The following is a 24378-nucleotide window of genomic DNA, read 5'->3' on the forward strand; positions in this document are numbered from 1 at the left end:
GGTAGGAGGAAGAGAGGAGCAACAACAACAGAAGAACCGAAGACCAAACACTGAGATAAGAGRTCACTACTGAGTGTACGTAGAAGAATTGCTCTGGGCCCAAGGGGCTGGGGGTCATGTGTGCTGATGGCTGTGGAGGTGGGGAAAGGTCCTATGACAGTTGCTGAGATGGAGGCTTCATCTCCTTCTTGCCATCCTGTAGCAGCTCTGAGCTGATACTTTGACTTCTTAGAGAAGTGCTCTAAACTCGTGTCTCCAACCATTAGTCTCTGGAAATTGGAAAGGAGGGAGTCAAGATAGAAGATGTACCCAGGGATCTTGCTGTGTTTATTCAGAGAATCACTGGTGGAGCTGGGCCTCAGGRATCTTATGGCAACTACAGCAATTAATTAGAAGAGAAAATAAACTTAGGAAGATGAAAGTACCTGGCAGCTTCCTCTGCAGTGAAGGAGTGATAATCATGCTTKCACATCTCATTTGATTAGCTAGAATGAGACAATCACTGTTGAGTGCTAATTATGGTGCYGGTCCTTGATGCTACCCAGGTACCATTGCCATAAGCAGCTCTCCCAGACTCAAGGGCTTGCCTGTACTTGCGTAGCAGTGGGAAGCCTCCTTCCCCTTACTGTGGCGTGAGCCAGTCCCTGGGCAGCACTAGCAATGCTTGGCCTGGGAAGGAATTCAGTGGGGTGAGATGGGGGCTGCTCTCTGCTATCCCATTGCAGCGCAGGGCTGGGAAACATAGCATTTGCTGGAGAATGTGAGGAATGTACAGAAGAGTTTGCAGGGAGGGGAGACCATGCAGTCTGAATGGAGAAACCTGTTTGATTACCCTGAAGGGCAAAACACACCCAAGTCTCCTCCTCAAAACAAGGCTTGGCTTCCAAGAGCCAACCCTCTCCGTCAGCCTCAGCAGGTAAGCGCTCTGCCTCACCCACAGCTGTCTTGGCTGCCAGGGAGTATCAGAGATACCTGCTGCGAGCCCTTTGGGGGCAAGAGTACTGGAAGATCTGTTGCAGACTGCTCCCACGTTGGTCTTCGGAGGGAAACCACAGCTGAGGAGCCTCTGAAGGTAGGGCTGGGCAGGGAGACTGGTCCTCTGAGCCTTGCAGAGGGCAGCTGGGGTGCYGCTTCTTTCTGTGCTTCACCTGCCTTCTCCGCTTGGAGAGGAGGAAGAGGGCTGTCCTTCTGCAATCTGCTTATACAAGGATCCAGCAGGGGTGAGGAAGGCTTGAATTGATACCCTAAATCCACCTGCTGGCTTAGGAGATGAAGCCCTTCTCTGTAATGTGTTGGACCAAACTGTGGATCTAAAATGGTACTTAATTACAAGGATGGGGCTAGTACAAGTAGCCAAATAGGACACAGTGGGGGAGATTTGGAGGTAGGTCTTTGTTGCTTGCCTTTGTCCCATCACTGAGTTCCCTCCCTGCCTGTTATCCCCATGTCTTTCCAAGGTTCTGGCCCCCTCTTGATTTATTAGGTAATGCAGGGAGTGTGGCAGTGAGCTTAGAGAAGAAAAATCTGTGTGTGTGCAGAAGTGAGTAGTGTCTGGAGAACACAGGTAAAATTTGAGCCTATGACCCTTGGTGACCTTGGGGGCTTGGGRTAAGCTGTCCCCTTGCTGCTTCTCTGACCCCCTGAGGACCTGTATGTGAAGAAGAGGAGCACAGATGGTGATTTTTCTCTCACTCTTACTTAGCCTTGTTTTGTTTGCCTCTGCATTAGTATGAAATCAGCACCCTGGAAAGGAAAGGTTGGGAGTGGTAAAGCTGGTATGGAGGAGACGAGCACCTCCCTTAGTCCTTGTTCTGTCCTACAACAAAGCTTGGTGAAGGTCTTCCTTATTTCCCTTTCCCCACTTCTCCACTTGGCCTTTGGCTGCTCCAGGGCAAACTCTGACCAGCAGAACTGAAGCTGGATTCAGCTGGTTGCTTTACCTTGAGCTGGGGAGCAGAGACGTCCTTCTGATTGGGCCACTGTGCTTATGCTGGCTTAGTTTATTCATCCAACCGAAGACAAAATACTAAATGTGTTCCCTAAAATTTCTCATGCTTTAATTGAAAATTCCAATCTCCACAAATGATTGATTTTAATTTAAAAAAACCCACATATTTTCTTGGCAAAACTTTGTACCATCTCTGAGATGTTATGGAACTTCAGTGTATTTTTTGCGATCTTCTGTCTGTGGATCTGTTACACAAAGGCACGTGCATTTCTGCTGTTGAAAGTAAGGAAAACTCTTCTTGCTTTCATCTTGAGACTTCAAGGCTTATGGTCAATGGCATGTGGGTGCGGTAAACATCCTTCTTCCATTTCAAATACAGAAATCAGTTGAACAATTAAGAGTTAATGTCTTRTAATTACAGTAATGAAACTGAATACCCAGGATAGTGAAAAGTGATTTAGTAATTTTTGGCAATAAGAGTAGCAAGCTTTTGTGTTCGGGTGGCCATGTTATATATCTTGGTGCAGCCCCTAGCACAGCAGGGCCCCAAGATGATCTCTCAGGATAGACAGGCTTGCAGCTCTAATTAAGCTTACGCCACATTTTCTTGACTTCAGCAGCCCATGTCTTTGCCAACTTCATCTGGCCGGACTGAAATTTTCAGTGTGGGGTATGTGGCTGTGAATGAATTAAAAAGAATTATAATTTGCTTTCATAACTTGTAGTCATCTTAGACATGACTGAAATGTATCYATGTCGCTCATGTTAATGAGTTCCATGCAGGCTTCCCCAAGGCAATGGCTGGCCTTCATTTCTCCTTTCCCTGTGCTCCGGAGAGAAGGGACAGTGTCTATCCTATGGTGCAGATGATAGATCCCTAGGGATTGCGGTGGCCCTGGCTGAAGTGCTGAGGCTTTTCACAGAAATACTGCACAGCCAGCAGGGTCAGCTGCAGATGCTTCTGCAATTCATGCTTCACAGTTATGTTGCAAAAGGTGGGTGCATAGTTAATGACAAGCCATGATGTGATTTGAATTATTTGACTAGCATTATGGAAGAACTGTGGCAGAGGTATGAAATGTCATCTGTGGCTGGGGTAACTGTCTTCTCTAGCTGATGCTTGCTTCTTCRTATACTCCCTAATAGTGGTTACTGAGCAAAAGTAAAAGATTCTCCTCTTGCTCTAGCATAGCTTCTCCTTAAAGCAGCTGTATGTGCCCTGAACAAGATAGCAATGAGCTATTGTATTCCACATACCTAAAATGATTGATTTAAGGTTACYTGGATTGCTCTATGACATTTCTGATCATTTGTAAGCTTGACTTYAGAAATTTCTTAATGCTTTTTTAGTATCACTGAGTGTGTACGTAACACTATCAKTGTTAAATAATTGCACAGGAAAGGTGGAGGGCAAGGGTGAAAAACTGGTCTTTCAGGCAAGCTAAGCATTGTCTAAAAKGAGAGGATCCACTTCCTGCCTGTGTGGATGACCATTTTGATGGGGTTTAGCATTATAAACATTTCTGCTATTCAGAAGCAGTTATGCATGAGTTTATCTCTATTTGAAAGCCTATAGCCGCCCAGTTGTTCCTAACACTGAGCCAACATCTCAACACTGTATGTAAGATTTGACATTGAGGCTCAGCCTAAGTCCTGGACTATGCCTCAGGCTGTGGGTCTGATCCTTCAGAGACTGATAACCTCCCACTTCAAACATTCAGCCACCTGTGTGGATGAGGTGGGATGATACCTTAAATTGTAGGTTATGAGTTTATGCTATAAAGCCTAAAGTACAATTCATGTTGTCACTTGCTTCCTCAAATGCAGACATTGAGTGGAAGCTGTACATCCTTCCCATGCACAGGATGTCATTTAAGTCAGAGTTCAAAGRTGAAATAAATCTAGTTTTAGGAAGAAAATTTGCTCAGAAATATTACAGACACTGAGCACAAAGTGATCATGCAGCATAAACTTACTTTGGCAGTTGAAACTTGTTCAAATGAACTGGAAGGGTTAACTGTGTTCTGGCAGGCTTTATGCTAGATCAGGCACAGGCTGTCCACACTGCTCTAACTTTTTACCTGATCAGGTAACAGCGGACCGAAAAGCATAACATGGGCACAAAGTTTGTATTGTGTGCCCTGGCTAATGCAAGCATGTGCCCATGCCTAATCCAGATGGAGGACAGTCCCTCTKGAGGGCAGTCTGGCAATGCACAGACCTGGATTAGCAGTCCCAAAACTAGAATACTGCCTTTCTGGAGCAGAAACTGGTGGCTGCATGTAACCTACATGGAGAAGCTTTCACTTCCTAGCTTTTCTTTTGTGAATTTGGAACAGTTGGGCTTGATCTGCTRAATGTTAATCCAAGGTTCAATCTTTCACAATATTGGCTGGAGAGTAGAGACATGGACCTTGGTTTAGGTCTGGATAACAAAATGCACAGTAGAATTTGGGAGGCTCAGATGAAGAAGCTCCTGTTCAAGTCATTTACAGGCTTTAAATACATTCTAATTTGAGGACCCAGAASGTCAGAAGATGCATCAACCATTAAAGCATCAGCCTCTTCCTCGTGACCTATCCCAGTCTAGTTTGCAGCTCAGGGCCAACCTTCAGATTGTCGGTCAAGTCCTCTTACTAGTGCACAAGTTCCTAGCTGGCAAAATGAGTTTTGTGCCTGTACRTAGGAACAAGAAGAGCCAGGAGTGTGCTTGGAAGGGAGCATGACAACACTGCTGGACTTTGCTAGTAGGCAGCACCACACAAGAGTTGTTGGCTGCAGATCCTCTATTACTAGGGTTAATTGCTTTGCAGTGGGTCTCACAAGTGGTGCCACATGGGCTTTAGACACTGGCTTAGAACACAATTTGTCATCTATTAATGGCCTTGATTTTGAGGCACCAAGAATTTACCTCCTCATTGTATATGTTGAGGAAGATAGCACAGCACAAATCAGCCTTGGGATACCTATCCAGAAGGGATATGACCAACACAGCTTGAGACATTGTTCAGTTCCATCTGGTARCAGCTGTCTTGAGGGCCTGTCATTACCAAAGACCAAGCACATCAGCTGATGTGCGACAGAACAAGCTAGTATCTGGGGCTCCCAGGAGCCACATGGGTGACATACAGCACCTCTGCTGCTGCTTCTTTCATTATGAAGAAAGGAAACTGTATTAGCAAAAGTCACTTCACTGATCAGAGGGCTGGGTTGTTCCATCTCTCATGTGGCACAATTTCCTGGCTCAAAGCACCTTGCTGTGCAGCTCTCGCAGGGGTCACTGCAGGAAGGTGAGGCCAGTGCCCCACCATCAAAGGGAGATCCTGTCCTTAGACTGGGGAGCAAAGCACAGAGAACAGGAGCGAGGCACAGAGAACAGGAGCGTTTTAACATGAGCTCAGCAGCTGGCCTGGAATCTGGATTGTGTGGACAGTTCAGAAGTCTAAAGGCACCCTGTGGCTCTYTCCGAAAAGGCTGTATTTAAGTGATGAAAGCAGCTCTGCTTCCTTTCCCTGGGCATTAGTTTAGTTCTCAGAACCGGGTCCAACRTGAGATCCAGCTCATTACCAAGACAAACAGAAGATAAGGTGGCTATTAGGTGCAAAGGGGCTATTATCACAAGTGCCCTACAAACTCCTGACAAAAGCAGGCAGAAGGTGGTTATTAACATTTTAATGTTGCAGGTAAGCCATCGAGAAGGGGATGGTTGGCCAGTTTTTCTTCTGCATGTTTGCAGGTAATAGGAGCTACAGTYAGCTTTTAAAGAACAGCAAGTGTTTCATCTCCTGGGGTATAATTACATCTTTTTAAGWGGCTCACATGGAAAGCAGAATAATTCCCAATTAAGTGATGTGCTACTGATCTCTGTTTCTTGAGGAATGTGTTAGTGGAGAAGATTGCTAGTCTGGCTGTATGTCAGTTCCTTCACAGAGCGGAACTATGTAGTGGGCAAAGATATGCCACCTTCTCCCTCCATGTGCTCTCCTGGGCCAACTGCAGCTTCCCTGGCCTTGGGAAGAGCAGTGGCCATGGGCATGGATGAGAGCACAGCCTTAGGCACTCTTTTGTTCTGCCAGTGGGCTGTTATCCATAGAGATCATCCCCCTTTAAGGGTGTAAGAGGAGTTTGTGGTGCCCGAGCCATTCCTTGCCTCTCTTTTGCTACTGCTGCTGATGGTGCCTGCTGGTTGCAAGTATTGCCTACCCACAGGCAGCTAAGCTCTTCAGCTTGTTTCACATAACACAGCCACCTGCTCAYCTGGCAGGCTGAGGATTTTCACTTGGGATACCAGGAGCTTCTGTCTGAAGTGCTGCCTGAGGAGAAGAGACTCCATATCCCATTAGCAGCTGTGGCATACWCCTTGGAGCATCTTTAAAATTCAAAGCACCTTGAAATACCTGGGCCAGGACAGGGACCACTCCATCACCTGATAATGTGCAAAGGGAGAGCAGAACTGGCTGGCTGCCTGCAAACAGACACACCCTGGAGATTAAAATCTAAACAAGGTTCCAGCTCTCCTTTCCTTATTAAGTAGCTTGTAAACGCTTTCATTCACGTGACAAGAATCTTCAGAGCTGGCATCTTCAGTGTGAGGCAGTGTATTGGCAGGCATCGTGGCCTTCCTGCCTGGAGTCAGCAGTGACTCCAGGGTGAGCACTGTCCGCCCGCGCAGCTTTGTAGCAGAGCTACCTGTGTACCACACGGATTCCTGGAGATAGACCTGATCTTAAGGACCATGCTTGTCAAGAGCCTTGGTGGTGTGCTGTACCTTTGAAAATTAGGTCTCCTATGTAAGCAGTTAGTGTGGATTTAGCTACAAGTTCCGTTTGAAGCCCACAGTCTCAGGACGTGGTCTAATGGGGTTTAGGTCCTACACGGGAAAAATATTTATTTCTCTTGCAGGGGTGCTCATGCTGGATGCTTTGTCAGCAGTAGTTTAGCCATACTATCACCCATTTTAAAGGTCACCTGTTGCCTGAGACATCCCAGTGCTAGATTCCAGAGGCCACTGTTTGAAAGCTGAGCACTAGCTGCAATCACCCTGTGTATGTTGAATGACTTGCAGTGAGAGTGCATTGACCTTTTCCTCCTAGAAGCATAAGGTTGAGCTGGACTGTAAAGCACAAATGGTTTGAGCAGTATCTAGCTGTGTTGTATTTATCTGTATTGTCCAGGARCAGCTAAGCAATTTCTTATATCTTGATGATGCTCATAGGAAAGCATTAGAGAGAGAAACAAGAGGAAGGGAGTCAAGCCTGGAGATCTGTCTGGCTTGTTAAGTGTTCTGCAGAATTAAGAAGGTTGTAGATTGTCATAACCAAGCTAAATTGATCCCTGCTACCTACTGAAATCAGCCCTGCTGAGTTGGTTGAGAAGGAAACAGCGCATAAGCAGAGGTTCTCCCAGTAATATCGTTCACATGATCAACCTCACCTTCTCCAGGACACTTAGCACTTAACTCCACCTGTGTTACATACCTGCGACYTGCTGTTGCGGGGAGGGGAGAGATAATTTGTGTTTAACTCCCTGAAAGGTGCTCAGATCCTGAAAAATAAAGAGTTTGTAAGAGCCTATAGAGAAGAGCTAAATTTTTAAAAAAATCCTCCATCCCATGGCTAAGGACCAATACATCACTTCTTCTCCATGTGGAGTCTTGGTGTTAGTGCCAGTTACAGTTGATTATGTTCCTCTTTGTTATGCTCGACACTGGGAACACATATCTTCATATCTAGCGATGTCAGTACCCTCAGGAAGGTACCAGCCTCAGGAAGGTACCAGCCTATCTGAATCCTGGGGTGTGGGCAGATCCAACAAGGGGGAAAGACAAATTTAGGAAACAGGGAGGTCACAGATGATAGAGATGACAATAGTATCATGGCTAAGCAGCACAGCAGGGATTACCAGGGAGCAGAGAACCTGGCAGTGAGCACAGAGTACAAAGTGGAAGGTTTTGAAGAGTGGAGTTTTCTATTTTATCTTTTTGTGGCAGGATCACCTTTAGGAGCAATGCTTTGAGATCAAGAGTAGAACAGTCTGTGCCTGCCTCTCTGCTCACCTGGCACCCAGTGCTAGCTCTGAGTTTTGTGAAGATGGATATGAAATACCCWAGTTACAACACTAACTGTGCTCTCAGCAGAGCTCTAATTAGACCACAGGCAGACCACCACTGAGTATTTTTACAAAACACTCCCGTGATGTACAGCTTCCAGCCAGAAGTTGGGAGGAAAATAACATTTCCACAGCAAGTGTAAGGCTTCACCTCTTGCCTAAGAGCAGGGAAATGGACCCATAGCAGAAGTAAAGCTGAGGCCAGCTGCACTAAAGCAGGTATGTTCTTAGGATCATGTGAAAAGAGGTACCCCAAACTTAAGACTCAGGCTATGGGCAGAGCATCTGCTGATTTTTAACAGAACAAACCTACCTCTCAGGGACTCTTATGTTAYTTTTCTAGGCAGGATCAGGGTGAAGGAGACCCTTGCAGTACTTTGASGAAGCTGTAGCTGACACCTGCTTTGCTTTGAGAACTTAGACTAGCAGGGCAGAACCTGTTACAGCTTTGCGATTAGACTTGCACAGTTTCTCTTTTTCACAAAATGAGCAACACTGAACTCTTTCAAAAGTACATACAGGTTTCATCAAGCTTTTGTTCCCACAGAAAAAAGTTAAAACCTGAAACAAATGGCTAATTTTAACCTTTTCTAATGAAATATTTTCATTTTCTGTCTTGAAACAATGTGTTTTTTTCTTTAGTTCTTTTTTTTCTGTTTAAAATATGTTTTATGCTTGATATGTAACTAAATCCTTTGGCTGACTTGTAATGATCTATCCTGAATTTYTCCATTTGCTGTGAGCTGCGTTCTCATGTTAAACCAGCACTGCCTTTTTCTACACTGGAGATGATCAATGACTAAAAAGACCTTCATCTTTTGCCCATTCCTAATGACTGACTGAGAAGTGAATAACCCCCTAAGCCCCAAATCTCCCACTCCTCTAACACTGCACGATTAGATTAAAAAAAAAGAAAAAGAAAAAAAAAAGAAAAGAAAAAAAAAGGCGGTAGGGAGGAGGGGAGCAGAAGGGAATGTCCTCTCCCTACATGCCAGCAGCGCTGCATGATTCAGGACCCCTAAAAGACACCTTTGTCCTGGGCGTCAGCGCCGTTCTGGGAGCTGAGTCTTGCAGTGTCCCCGTGGTCCTTGGGAGCCGTCTCACCCCGGCAGTGCCACGGGACTCTGCTTGCTAATGCCGACCACGTCAGTGCCTCACAACAAAGAGGCCGGTGTTTTCCTAGAGCAGTGCACAACCCTGAGCAGTGTGCTGGGCCTCTCCTTTAATCTTCTCTATTAAATAGACCCAGATGGCACCTGGGGACTTGGTTTTCCTTTCCTCACATTAGGGCAGTCAGGAGTTAACCCCTCTTGYATCAGTGGAGCTATATCTATGTAATAGGCTGCCACTCATATTAAATGGATCAGAGCTCTACTCTTTATTAGAGAGCTGGCCAGTGATTTTTTCAGCCGTTTGCAGAGTGTAGATTGCATGTCTTATGGATACACCTTCCCTACTTGATGACCGAATGTCCTGGCTGTAGCCTTCCTCCCTGGACTTATTTTCATTAAGAGACCACTCTTATAAGTTATCTACAGGATCCTGAGGGCTTTGAAGATCATAAGATGAAAACTCCTGGAGGCAGTTATCCCAGGAAACAGAATCACTTTGATTCAGTTTCTTGCCATTAAGCCTTGTTAAGCAGCCAAGCTTTTCTGAAGCTATCTTCTCAGAAATTCGATAGCTGGTTTGATTCAGCCCGTGRGGGCTCTTTTGCAGCTTGATGCATTTGTTTACCAGGTTCTTTCCTCATAGCCACAATATGGAAGGTGTTAATACCCTGTAAGTCTGGTATTCCTGGGATTTGCACATGGACAGCTCTCTGGTTTCCCTTAATTTTTGCAGTTCAAGGGCGGCAAATAAAGCACTTATATCTTAATTTTGTTTTGAGGTAAATAATATGGTAAAATGGACACATATTTACAGATCTATCTTTTTCTCCAAAAATAGATATCAAAACCAAAACACTCTGCAAATATTATTGTTAGCACTTGCTGGAAACACACAAATCCAAATGTTCTGTACCATTAGAAACATCTATTCAGAGTTGTGGATAGAAACATCCATGCACAGAACCTTAGTGGCTTTACTGAATCTGAAGAAGAAAAAGTTTTGTAGAATGGAAAGTACGTAAAGTATTTACATATGCCTACAGATTAAGTCACAGAAAGGATTCTGTGTTTGTGACTCAGAGGTATTTTTGTGAATTGGTTTGAAGACAAGTGGTATCAGAATTTGCACCCACTTGTGTTTTACKTGGAAGATGCACGCTGCTTTGTGAATCACAGACCTTTTAAAATGGAGGAAATTGAGTTACTCTAGCTTAAAAAGGGAAGTCTATAYGAAGGTGCAGAAGGAACTGAACTCTGTCCTCGTGTTACCTAGAAATTTTTTGTAGAGTCTGTATTTGACAGGTAAGTCATAGGATGCCTATACTTGTGCTGAAGTATTGGCTGTAGTGATGCCCAGCAACCCTTGCTGAGGAAGAAGTCATTCCAACAGGCAGGTCTAGGCACCACGGTCAGCTTGGGTGTTTTCCTATTGCTTGTTTGRTATTTCTCTAGCAGATGATGCTCACAAGTTCATGCTAAGGACTTTTTCTCAGGTCTTGGGCCAAGGTATAGTGAATCTGAGAACCAGTTGTATGAAAGCAGGGATATTGTCACAAGACCAGGCAGTTAGGACATGGGGCTCCTGGCCTTGCATGGCCTGGATTCAACCCYCCAGGTTGTTTCTACAGCTGTGCCATGAGCAGACCTTGCTTCCAGGCAGGTCATGAGGTTTAATTTTAAACCACAGTCTACCTTGAAATGTGTGTCAACAGGTATTTGCCTCTCTGCCTATGCAATTTGMCCTGCTCACTCCTGATCAAGAATGGTTTTGTTTGTTCTTCTTCCCAGGACTGGTGTCAGAAAGAATGAACTTACCCTCTCATGTCTTTCAGCTGTGCCCATCACTAAGGAAACATGTCCTGTGTCTTTAATAGGTGTATGCAGGTGTAACTAATTGCAGTTTTGCAGACAGAAYTGTCACCCATGGCTATTTTTAGACATTTTGTCTAAGGGTAAACTGTGAATGTCTCCTTCACTGTCCAGTTAAAAAAACTGCAACAGAGTTTCCTACAAGCACACTGTGTCAGGGCTCTGTTCCCATAGAAATTGGAGGACAACCAGGAAGGAAGGCAGTAACCCTGTCGGTTTAGGAGTCAGGAAACAGCAGAAGCACGTACCTAAATAGGGTACATGAGAAGTCCCATGATACAGACATAGCCTCAATCCACCCAGCCGCGGACAAAATAAATACACGGCTGTATGCAGCTGGCCAGCACAAGTCTGCTACAGGGAGGCAGTTTGCTGAATGCAAGTCATTATTCTTCTGTGATCATTTACAAAGGGGATCACATCTCAGAAATGGCATTTTGCAAGCCAATCTGGCAGTTATTTCAGGATCCCAGAGCACTTTGCAAATCTAAGCCGTAGGTAGCTCTGCAAGGTTATCCCCGGGGTCATGTTAAAGGATTCATTTGTTAAAGTGTAGCCACCTCAGCCTAAGCCAGGCACTGCTTAGCAGTGCAGCAGAGCCTGCAATAATGGTTTAGATCAGGAAGTGAAGAGCGATTATTGCTCATTTACATTCTGATGGCACCCAAGAGTGCCAATTAGGATCAAGGATGTATTGTGCTGATGGTGTGCAGGCACTCAATAGGAGGCAGTTGGCTCCCAAGGACTCCCATTGGATTCTGAAGGAAAACCTTCCATATAAATATTTTGAAGGGAAAATATATGTCTCTTTAAATGGATTTTTTTCTCTCAAATTATATATTTTTAGTGAATGTTTAGGAAGGTTCTGTGAAAAAGTGTGTGCTTGTGTATAGGAAAGGGGATCAGTTTCTGAAGAGCTTTTATTTTATTTGTCAGATTTTCATCATTGTTTTTCAACAACAGGAAAAAAGCAAAAAAAAAAAAGTCTTTAACAAGTTGTGAATGAAAACAGAAAAATACATGCCTTTACAGCAGCATTTTTCACCAAGAAAAAGTTAATCCTCAGCTCTGTTTCATGTCTAAAACAGAGCAAAGATAATGATGACCTGCTGCATATCCACAGTAGTTGTTACAATCTCTATTTGTAAGAGATGTGCCCAGTCACACAGCAGAAGCCTTATGTACTGGGTGATGAATGAACAGAGGACGCAAAGGTGTATCAAGCCCTGTGCATACAAAGTGCTCTCTCTGTCAACAGTAGGATGCTATAGACATGGGGACTCAGAGTGTCCRAAGTGGAGAGGGGCCCATTGCCCAGTTTCCTACCACAAAGAATTATTTTGAGGCACGGACAGTGAGCTTAACTTCATTCTTACCTTTTATCTCTCTTAGCAATGAGTAAAGCTCCTATGCTATGAGTAAAGCTACCCTAAGTGGGTAAATTTAAGCCTAGGAGTACCAAATTAATCAATCAAAACCTTGTAATTATTCTTTGTTTTCTCTGTGCTCTATGTCCTACAAAACTGGAAGAAATAAATGGAAATAGAGCCCTACAGATATCCATGTAGAGTTATCATGAAGCATTTCCTACCTGAACAGAAACAGATGCTCTATGGATAGCCYCAGGAAGACTGCCTTGCTGTTCAAACTCACGTAAAGTGACTGTCCTGGCTCTTATTCCCTTGCTGTCCCAAATTCTAGCAGCTGGCCTAGGAACACACATTTGATATCAAGCCTTTCTCCTGATACCTCATGGGGACAGTAGATTTCATGCTGTACAGCAGCCTGAGTTGCCCTGTCGCTGATAGTTGCCCATCTGCCAGAGCTCACCAGGGTTTCTTGAACCCACTGGTCTCTTGAACCATCTGTTCAGAAGGCCTTCAAGGGGCCTTCAGGGAGCTGTGGGCGGGGGAGCACCAACTCCCACATCTCCCTGGCCAAATGTCTCCTTTTTTGGCAAAAGGGCCAGKTGCTGGTCTAATGTCTGAGTTTTCTTTGCAAGAGGAGGCTGTGAGGAACAGCATGTCTTTGGCGTATTGTTTAGGGGAAAGAGACTTTTCTGAGACTTTTTGAGAAGTTATCCTAAAAGATAGTTGCAGTGGTGTACAGCCAGAGACTTAGCTCACCACCAGCTCCAGAGACCGACAAGTATCCCTCAATGCTGCCAGAAGAGAGATTTTTTTTTGATCCTAAAATCATGGTCCATGCTCCTAACTCCCAAATGACCCTAACAGAGTAGAGCACTGCTTTTGGGTCTTAAAACCTCAAAAAATACTGCTTACTGCAGTACAGCCTGGAACTTAACCCAGCTGTTGGAAAATGTTCAGTCTTTTTGGAGATGCTAACAGCTGAGTTTTCAGGCCATGGGAAGTATTTTGAATATCAAWTTTTCCCTCACTTGCTGAGTTCAGATCTCTAAGCTTTACTCAAGTGGCAAATAATGTTACTGTTCTCATTAAAACTAGGAAGGAAAGAAAGCTATGAAATCAATTGCAATGCATTCCATTACAAGGGAAATGGCAAATTTGTCTCTATAGCAGTAGAAGAAATTATTATAGGTTATTGCTGTAGCRATTCCCAGTTAAGCCATACCAACTAAAACATATTTTGCCTTTGTAACTTTATTTGTGATGGGATTTCCAGTAATATAAAAACATACTTTAAAAAACATGTTCTCCAATAATATTTTGGTAAGGAAGATTTCAGAAGTGGCATATCACTATCTTTCCTAGGAATAACRGTAGGCAATCGTTAACAGTTGAAAACCCCACTGAAAATCTAGAACTYAGGTCTTTGAGATTAACTGCAGTTAAGGTTCACAAATTAGAAGATAAGGCAAAAATGCTTTTAAAATTTTTTTGAGATCTGATGGCCTGTGTGCTGAAGCCTAAACTCATTTTTTCCAAAGAACAGATGCTGTTTCAATGTCTAGTCCTTGKAGCAGTAAGGAGAACTACTTTATTGCACAGGTGTGTTGTCATYACTGCTCTAGAATCAGACACTTGTTAATCCTCCCTGGTTCCGTGAATCTTGCACTGCTTTCTGCACAGCAATAGTTTGAGCAGGTGGACCTGGATATGGCTCTGTTGCAGCCATGAAGAGCTGTGTCTCCTGTCCTTAATTCTGACCACAAACTGTTGGAATGTCAAAACATGGACAAATATAGTTATGAGAAAAGTATGACTGGGCAGAAGGTGGGTGAAATGTAAGTAGGGTTAATTTGGAGACATGTAAATATTTTTCCTGATACTAGTTTGTTGATCTGACTTCTTTTGGTTTGGGTTGGTGAGTCCCATGTATCTCTCTTGTTCTTTTTTCTTCATCATGGCTACTATCTCTGCATCTCTTGATGTCAGTTTTTCTGCTAAGGATCAGTGCCAGCTATTTTTAAAACAAGAAAATGAGCTTTTTTATTTCTCATCCAGGAAATGTTGAGGTACTTTAACTACAGGATCCATAGTATAACTCATGTTGATTTCTCTTTTCGTATTCTAGTCACTGAGCAAGCACTAAACACACATTAAAGTTTTTCTACRGCATCAGCCCAAAGGTCTACCTAGACCACTAACCTACCTTCAGCTGGAGCTTACAGCAGATGATTAAAAAATGTGTGCGAAAAAGAGTAAATAAATTGTTCTTTTCTATTGCATCCTCCCAGCTTTTGGTGATCTTGTTTAGGCTATATTTCCTTGACCTCATATGAAAGGTAAAAGTTGCAGCCTACTTGATGGCCTTTGTTAAAGAAAAAGACAATTTTTCCTATCTTAACTGGTAAAGAAAGCAGCAAGCTGACTCCTTTGCGTCTCTCACATATGGAAAGGTTCACTCTTCTGTACCTATCACAGAAAATTGGCTGAAAGCTTCATTCTGGAGTCTTATGCTTCGTGATAACTCTACACAGATAACTGTAGGACTCCATTTCCATTTATTTTGTCCAGTTTTGTAGGACATAGRGCATAGAAAAAAAGAAAGAATAATTACGAGGTTTTGATCTGTGATTCTCTGTGTAAAACCCTGAGTGTGGGGCAGATCAGCCAAACCCTGAGAGAGTCAGATGCTAACCTCCAGCAGTTTCTGCTGGTCATGCAGTAGATAGATCTCAAAGGGTCACCGTCCAGGGGTGGGTATACCATCCAGTGCTAGAGCAGGCCTAACCTGGAAAGGCAGGGCTGCTGCTGCTGCTGTTGCATGATTCAGAGCTGGAAAAAACAGGCTGTAAGAAAACATTGCCAGTCCCCCAAAGCCAAGCCCATTGAGCACCACCGACATGTTCCAACACCTGTTTGTCAAGCCAGAAATATCAGTGGAATATGACTCTGTTTGCTGCCGTCCCTCCCAGGATGATGTGAGCAGGGAAAGGGGAAGGCTGAGGAATCAGCAGTGCCAGAGGAAAAGGCTTGGCCAACATGTAGTTTCTGGCCTATATATTTATGCACATGCTGAATGCCGCTCTCCATGACTTCCCTGCCTTTTGGGCGTATTTGTGAAGTTAGGGGAAATGTATGAGTAAGAAGCAAAGTTTCCTTTTAAGCAATAAATGGAGGCACCATTTCTCCCAGGGCTGTGCCTGAGGCCTGCAGTACGTGTCAAGCAGACCTGCGGTGCGTGACTGGGAACAAGGGTTCAGTGCTGCCCTTTGATGAGCTCTGTCCTTCAGTCTGATTCTGGGAATCTTTCCGGCATGCTTCTAAACCTGTGTTTATTCCTCTGAAAGATCACAGAATCATAGAAAGATCTGTGCTAAGGCACAAATCAGCTCTCATTTGTGCTGTTAGGTATAACAACTCTGCAGCTTCTGAATGCCTCCACTATATTACAACAGCCTTAGAGGTATAGCCTGTACACAGTTCTGCTGCTGATAYGCCCTGGATCAGGATCATTTCAAACTACTGGGATAGTTCTTTTCCACTATTCTTCCCTTACTCACTGCAGGTTTATTTTGTCCTGCAATAGGAAATAATTTAATAAGGAGAAGAGCGCCCCAAATGCTTAAGAGCATGTGTGAACTGCAGTTGGCAGTGTGACCGTAGTCTGAATCCACAGATGCTGATACTAATGAAGCCACATGGATACTCTGTGTACAGGTCCAAGATGTTGTGATTTCTTTTTTACTCAAATAAGCCAGATCACAGGTCCTTCAGCTGTGCTCCTACAGGCTGCAGTCATGTCTCCCACCTTCAGAATACAGGTGTGCTGGTGTTTARAGGCTCTTTGTAGATATCTAGGACAGTGCTGCAATTCTCATTCCTCTGTAAATGGCATGGTCAATTAAATAGACTTGGAAAGGGGAACACTGAAGGTTAAATTAATATTTGGAAAGTGAAGGGAGTGTTTGTGAAAGGGAGAGGAAGCCTTGGGGTAGTGTAAGAGGGCTTGCTCACTGTCTCAGTGAAAACTGAATGAGGGTGGATATGCAGASAGCAGAGGTGAGTCTTCAGCTGAGACAAGCCAAAGGAGGAGACTTTTCCAAGAAGCAATGCTATGAGATCAGCGCGCAGCATTCCTTAGGGGCRTGTGGCTTCTCAGCAATATTGCAGAAACTAGCCCACCAGCAGATAATAACAACCTAATTTTAGATTCGCAGACTCCCAAATAGGGCTGGGCATTTTTCTTAATGAATAGTGTAGTCACTTAAGAATCCAGGTTCAGTAGGTAGTTTTGGCAAAGAAAGAATGGAGAAAAAGGTTGTAAAAGTTGGAAGTTTCCCTTGACTTTCTCTTCTGAAACAAGGGCTTATCTCACTATTTATCTGAGAAATTTCAAAGTGTGGAAAAAGAAAAAAAAACATTTCAGATAAAAATGTAATCAAGTGCTGAGTTAATCTGTGCTCTGCTAGACTCCAAACTAGTGTGTTTGCTTTGAGKTTTTTTGCTTTTGTTTTGTTTGTTTACATACATAAAAATATTGTTTTGGCAATATCTGAAACAACCAATTTTTCGTGCTCTTTGCTTTGTGATTGTTTTTGATTCAACTACTGCACTTAAAGGATCAGTGCTCTCCAAGTTCCTAATCTCAAAGCATCTCCTAGGTTGTACATCTAAGAGTTTCTCTTTACTGCTCAGCTGGTCACTTCAAGGAGGGACTTAGATGCCCTCAAGAGCAACAGGTAACTCTTCCCTCTTAGATAAGCAGTAAGATGTTCTTCTGCTGTGTTTTGAGGGAAATAATGGGGCATCTCTACTAACTGCAACTTGTTAAGAGCCCATGTATTATACTTCTGCCTGATGAAAGTGGCAAGGTTCACTCAAGCAGTTCACCCTCAGCTACTTTGAAAAAAACAACACCTTGGACATCAACATGTTTTGTAATATCTGTGTGAATTTATGTGGCTCTGAGAATTTTGATGTGGGAGATGATGRCCTGAGAAGGTGGTGGCTGCTGGCTGGAAGAGGCTCTGCAACTGCCAGTCACTGGGTGCTGCCTGTTAGGAGGGCACACCGCATTGTCAAGTTAAATTGCGAGATGGTGGCTGGACAGGAGGCAGGGAAAATCACCTTTGTCTTGTTCTGTCCTACCTTGGGAGCCCYGGAGGGGAGCTAGTGGCTGTGTGAGTTGTGAGCACCCTCTCAGAGACAAGGGGAGGATGAAAGGTAGTGTGTGAGCCAACACCAGTACAACGTCAGCTGTTTTATGGACTACAAAAGGTGTCATGGTGTCTGTCCAGTCTGGGTAGCTCTGGGCACCTAAGGTGCACTTCCCTCACTTCCCTCCCAGACCTGGAAGGACACATCTGTCATGACCTGTCTGTGGATTTGCAGATAGGAAGACCCTGTTCCTGTGATTTCACCTGCATCTGGGCACTGAACAGCCCCAGAAAGTACATGCCAAAGGGAGAAATGACAATTCCCTACYGTCTGTGTCACAGTCTCCCCTTCCTCTAGGTTCTGTGGCTGTGACATTGTTGTGATGCTCACCGCCCACCTGGCCTCAAAGATGTTGATATCAGAACTACTAATCTCTTTTTCTCCCTTCCATTTCTTCCAAGGGCCTGTTGTCTTCTAACAGGAGTGGAAGGAGAAGCTACTTCTGAGAACCATGATGTCCCTCGGTGTCAGCAAAGGTAATTCTTTTCAGCACTCTGATCTGCTGGGGATTCTTGCTCTTCCATAGACTTTCGCTTGGCTTCTTTGCTCTTTGCTTCACTGCATCAACTACAGCCTCTCAGCTCTGCTCCTCTAGTGCAGCATGTTCAAGGGATAGGGATACCTCTTCCTTGTCAGAGCCTACTCGAGCAAGAGCTCCAGAATTATGTGCATTTGGCTAGAATTTCAGCATCCGCAAAGATATGGAGAACTGGAGAGCTTACAGCYTAACTGAGATTTGGACATCAGTGTAAAATAGTATACTACCATATTCTTCTCTTTAAGACTCTCCTTAAAGTCCTCCTTCTCTGAAGTGTCTACTGAAAATAAACACAACAAGTAGCTGCCGCTGCAGTGACTGACCAGGATAGCTTGTCCTTACCCCTGTCTGCCCAAATCCCGTCCTCATCTCTTCTACAAGTAAAATATAAGGTCTGTGGAGTGGAAACCATCCTTGTGCAGTGTGTTACCTTCATATRGTAATGATAATAGTGTTTTATTAATAATACACTCTTAATAATCTCTCATAACCAAAGGAATGTGAAAAATTCTCACTGGAGCTACAAGTTCCTCTGATTTGTTCTGAGAACATGCCCAGGCTGCAAAATTCTGTGGCAAATTCTGAGAGTTAATTTTTAAACAACAGATGCTTGCAGAACCTTTAGATCTGAATAAATACATAGGTGATCTGAAACAGTAATCTGGAGAAGAGTAGAAAAGCCTTATTTGTTTCTGTTAGGCAATTAATTTAATTTTAAATTTCACTACTAAGAAAAGCAGCCCTTGCTTTTTCAAGTGTTCCCYATGAGCAGTGTTACTTTTGGCCTAATATTCTTGCCCCTAAATATAGCTGTGCCTTTCAAACATTATTGCTAATTCTACATGGCAAATGACATTCTCTTCACTGCTATAGCTGCATTCTTCTTAGAGGTGATCTGTTGTGACTATTTGGTAAAGAAATCATACCCTCACTATATAACAGAGACTTGAAGCACATGATCATGTAKTATAGATTAAACAGATTACTGTGTATCAGCTGATCAGTGATAACTATTTCTGAGCAGCCTTATAGTCCACCTCAGGCCCAAGATATTGCGACTTGGCTGACCATCCTTTCCTGGTATATAAATTGAATTACTTGATGTTTGCCATAGGCTAAGAGTGTGCAGACAGGCAGTTTTCTTGGCTTGACTGATAAGAATTTATTTGTTAAGCTACAGTAACTTACTGGTGTCTCTGAACCTCTAAGCTGTATTGGTCTAAGTGCTATGAGGAGAGCAGACCTAATGTTTTCAGCCCTTAGCAGTCATTTTCAAAATGGCAAGAGATGGAAGATAGTTAGAAACACATGGAGAAGGAGATTTCCTCATCTGGTCTTCATCTTATGATTTTCTCATGGGAAAACAGCTATTTCCCAAACCAGAAAAAGCTGGAAGGGGAATTTTGCAGTTAAAATGCTGGGATTTTTTCTATCTAGCTGCACTCAGGTTGGTCAAACCCGTGTCAAACAGCAGGACTTTGTCATCTGAGTACTCTTGAAGCCTTGCTCTTCAATCACTTACATGATCCCTTTCCTTATGAAAGACTGCTCCATCTTTCTCACCCTTACGTCACCTTCCCTTCCTGCTCCTAATTCCTTTTGGCCTCAGTGCTCCTCCCCATTAACCTGTGCTGCTTTTTTTTTCACCTACTCTTTATACTATTAAGAGGATTTAGCATCTCCTAATCTACAACAATTTCCAATTTTCTACCTTTAAAATTTGTATTTGAATCATTATTGCTGACTTTTTCTGAAACAGAGAGTGTGGTTATGGTCATWGTCTGAACAGAGAAAAGGAAGAGAATGGAGATGAGTTGCTCTTTGACATAACAAGCCTAAAGGAGAGACTGTTAAGACAGGACATTTAGAGATTAAGGCCCTTAGAGAGACATAAATTGATAATACGTGTTTGAAACTGCACTTGGCAATGGAAATGTGGAAATGAGCAACCARAGTGTGTGTCTTGTCCAACTCTAGAAGAACTCAAGATAAAGCTGAGTGTGGTGTGTTTGCATATTATGGCCCTATCCCCAAAACCTTGATTCAGCTTCAAGATCCAGAAGTATTATCTTGTCCAGCAAACCAAAAAGCTGATCTGATGGGAAATGCCAGAGGAAACCCACTGCTTTTAAAATGTGTGGTTAGACTACCTACTATATGTATTTAATCTTTCTGAAAGAAAATGATTCATTAATGTTAAACAGTTCTCTGAAAGGAGAAAAAAAAAGTTGTACAAATCTCTATAGAGGAAGTGATACATCAAGGAAGCCAGGGTAAATTGATCCTGAAGTGTAGATGACGACTTGTTTCCATCTACCATCAGAAGTAGCAAAAGACTTGCTCAGTGCTTTAATCTCTGACTGAAAGGAAATCTGTGCTCCCGACTGTCTGAGATTTGCACTTAGCTCATCTGCAACTGAATTTTTGCCTTTTCTCAGTGCTCCTTTTTGCTTTCTCCCTTTCTTCCTTTCCTTTGCCTATCCTAGGACGTGTGATTACACCTACAGATGAGGATCGCAGGAGGATCATAAGGCAGATGAAGGTTCGTACCACGCTGAAAGGGGATAAGAGTTGGATCCATCACCAGAATTCAGATTCTGAAGAGGAGAAGAAGAGCAGCCCATTGTAAGTATGACCACCAAGAAGTGTTCTTCCTCTTCCTTCCTTTCTCCTCATCTACTGGTTATGAGCACTCTATTCTCTGGTCTGTAGGAAAAGCTCATGTCAGGCTGGCGTGGTGTTGGGTCCCCAGGATGACAGGAAATGACAGTGCCAAAGCGATACAGTGTTCCTATTTATTTTTGATAAATACACAGAGAAATACATAGAGAAATGGCCTTTTCTGGGAGTTGTGAATCCAACAGCACAGGCAGATTTGAAATCTCAGGAGAACTCCAAAGTTGCATGAAGTCAGGTTCTGTTTCACCATCTCTGGAGTGACAAAAAACGGGGCAGTTAGTTAGAGATTCCTTTGATGGGAGAAACTTTCTAAGTGACCTTATCCAGCCAGGTCTACATCTCCCCCTGCAGCTCACAGAGATATGACATGCAGCCACCCCTGAACCAGAGAAGGCCACAATCTGCACCAGACRCTGTAGTTAGAAACAAACCCAAGTCCAAATTGCTTTTCTCTTAGCAACTCTCTCAGAAAACATCACTGCCATGTTTGGCAAGTCTAAATAAGATCAGAAGTTTGTTATGTGGGTGTGTTTCCTRTTTTCTCAGGTCTGGACAGGCTGATGGAGGATCTTCAGTCTCAGCACCTATTGCACCCCAGAGCGACAGGTAATTTGAGGGAACTTTCCTGTTACTTTCCTTCTGTGTTACCTCATGGCATCAGTGAAACTTTTWACTGGTTCTTCCCAAATGTATGGTGTTTCTTCACCTCCCCATACCCACTCACTACTGTGATTGTACTGAAAAATRTAGTCCGCAAGGAAAGCCTGCTTTATTCAGTACRATGTCTTACAAATTTTCACTTCCTACCAAGTGTAGCTCACCTCCTACAAACTCTAGATAGATGGAGRGATGATTGAATGGGTGGATGGATGTCCTCTGCAGATGAATGGATGCCATCAAGGCTATGATTCCATGAGATCACCATTGCGCATTAGCTCCTATACTATGATACAATGAGCCTGAGGGCTGCTCACAGCAAGAGAAGCTTTGTATGGGAGTCCACTGTTGTTTCAGGCGCAGAGCACAATGGCTCTTCAGGGACGTAAGAGCTCGTAGGAGTCCTAAAATATAAAACTGTTGGGAAGGGCTTAGCTCTGTGTGTGAGCTCCTTGCTAGCTGCAGTGCCACCACTGCGAAAGCATTGCTGTCTGCCCTGAGCAGTTTCCTGCTTACTCTCCCCTTTGCTGTGCCAGCTCTTGTCATTTCTTGTTGCGATTAGGATGGTTTCCCTAGCATGCCCTACCCTTTCTGCCTCCCTCTGCAGTGTTGTGCTTTTTGGTCACAGTATAAATACTAGCAGAGACATTTGTGACATTGGAAATATGACATCTGAAGGTGTCTCTTCACCTCACACAAATATCTGGGGGACTGAAGTCAGCACCAGACAAATGACAGGGAGTCTAGGATACTCTGAATCTGTTCATGCTGCAAAGTGAGGACAGGCATTAGCATGCCAAGCTGGGTGACTACTCAGCCTCCCTGCAGCTCTCATTCAAAGTACATTGCTTGGGGGACTGCTAAGGAATGGGGCTGCAGTGGACTACACCCTGCTGGTGCCTGCTCAGAGGACACTGCAGAAGCAAGAACTTGGGACAGTGGCCAGCACTCATCGTGCTCTAGCTTATCCCATTCTAAGAACTCCAGAGCTAGACTATGACTGCAGTGAGTTTACATTTYTGTTTCTGCTATGGGGGAAAGATAAATCTGAGCTTGACAGTCACCTCAGATATGCAGTGGGGAGCAGTGTAATCCTGCCCTCCTGCTAAGGTCTGACATCATGACTGACCCTGCTTGGAGCAGGAGGTTGGGCCAGATATCTCCTGAGCTTCCTTACAGCCTGAATTATCCTATGATCCTAAGGGCACCTGGACAGACAGATAAAAGAGAGGGTAGTATCCAGGCAGGGTTAGAGGGATGCTGTCTGTGTCCAGTTTGATGGGAACCTACTCTTGAGTCCTGGCCATTGTGGTCCCCACCTAGCTCTCACGAAGACTTCTCCAACCCAATACTGAAGCAGGTTCCAGGGACATTTTCCTCCAGTCCTGACGCAAGCAACTATATCTTCACCTAATGTTATCTCTTTCCTTTCCCTCTGGGGGAGTTATGCTACACTCCTCCCTGAGAACAGACACTCAGAAAAGTTACTGTAAAGCTGATGTTTTCTTGTGACAAAACAACAAATATCTACATTCATTTTTCCCCCTCTGTGTCTTCAATCTGAGGATTTACATTGGAGCCAGCAAACACTGTCAGCATGGTTAATTTTAATTGACTAACTCTAAAATTTGGCTTTCTGATAGAACTCTTTTATGGAGCATGTTCTGATGGTTATTCAGCTTTTAAAGAATCCCTCTGAGGTCAATTTTCTTGCAGTATCTGAAATATCACTCAAGGATAATCTGGCTAAGTTGTTGGCTTGACAGCCATATGTCCTGTGGAGATTTCCTTCTCATACTAGTGCTGATGCTGCTATTGTTTTCCCCTGTGTGTTCTCATTTCACTGATATCTATTCCTTGTACAGGTCTTCTGCTTCCAAGCCTCAGTCTGGTTACCTGATCAGGTTAGTATACAGAATCACAAGAAGCACTTGGACTATAGGGGAAGGAGAACTAGATCACGAGCAACAAATAGGAGAAATACTGCTCTCTTGGACTCTTTGATTAGCTGGAAACATGGTGATGCTCAAGTGGTTCTTTGAAAAGATATTCTTGGGTATCATGTATACCAGCTAGTTTGCTGGTGACGTTAACAGAAAATCAGATCTCTGAGCAACACAGTGATCACACATGGGGAGATCAGTGTGCTGTGAAAACGTTCCACCATTCTTATGATCACCACAGCACTGATGATGGAGCTTGTGTGGTTCAGCTTCCTCTAACACATCAGTCATTGCCCACAAAGAACCTGATGCCTCCCTGATCCCAAACAGGTTGGCAAGTCCTGTGATGCCATACCCAAGCCTGCTTGGGAGCTGATTTTACAGTGTTATCAAAAGCAGGAACTTTTCTCAGAATGACTTTTCCAAGGAAGCACATGCTAATTCTTTGTGTCCTGAGCCAGCAGCTGCTCCTGGTAGAGCACGCAGATGCTGTTTGGCCAAAGAATGGCTGCATGTCTCTCCTAGTTGTGATTCCAGACTCTGCCCTGCATCCAATTTAGCATGTCTCTTTTCTCTCCAGGGGAGTGTTCACAAGAACCATTGATAAGACTCCTTCCTTACCAGATTCTTCATCTTCCAAAGAAGCAAAGAAAAGGTTTGTATATCTTCATGTTGTTCATGAAACTGAGCTTTTGAATATTATATATCTTTCTAGTGATCATTTTTACCTTGGCCAGTGCTTGTGGGATTCCACTGAGCTCCTTTAAATCCCTACTAAATCCTGGAAGACAGTGGCTATTAAATGAACAGCTCCGCTAAGATARCATAGGAAAGAGATATGACATCAARCTCTGTATTTCCTTCACTAAAGCATGAGATGGCAGTTGASTGTGAAACTACTCACAGATTTGGGCTGAATTTGGAAAGTTGTTTTGACTGG

The 24378-nt window shown here is 43.8% G+C and overlaps 1 protein-coding gene across 2 annotated transcripts in view; it reads left to right on the forward strand.

Moving 5' to 3' along the window:
* The first annotated feature begins 912 nt into the window (after positions 1-912).
* ZNF185 (zinc finger protein 185 with LIM domain) overlaps positions 913-24378 on the forward strand; it is a 52898-nt gene continuing 29432 nt past the window's right edge. For both annotated transcript variants that reach the window (XM_085324301.1, XM_085324302.1), the window contains exons 1-6: positions 913-1072; positions 18023-18097; positions 20646-20784; positions 21385-21444; positions 23361-23399; positions 24019-24093. In XM_085324301.1, the coding sequence (XP_085180427.1) occupies positions 18073-18097; positions 20646-20784; positions 21385-21444; positions 23361-23399; positions 24019-24093 (338 nt within the window). In that variant the 5' untranslated portion in view covers positions 913-1072; positions 18023-18072. The remainder of the gene's footprint in view (positions 1073-18022; positions 18098-20645; positions 20785-21384; positions 21445-23360; positions 23400-24018; positions 24094-24378) is intronic.

This window comes from Rhea americana, unplaced genomic scaffold (genome assembly GCF_003343005.1).
Source record: "Rhea americana isolate MKP2758 unplaced genomic scaffold, rheAme1 scaffold_90, whole genome shotgun sequence".
NCBI lineage: Eukaryota > Metazoa > Chordata > Aves > Rheiformes > Rheidae > Rhea > Rhea americana.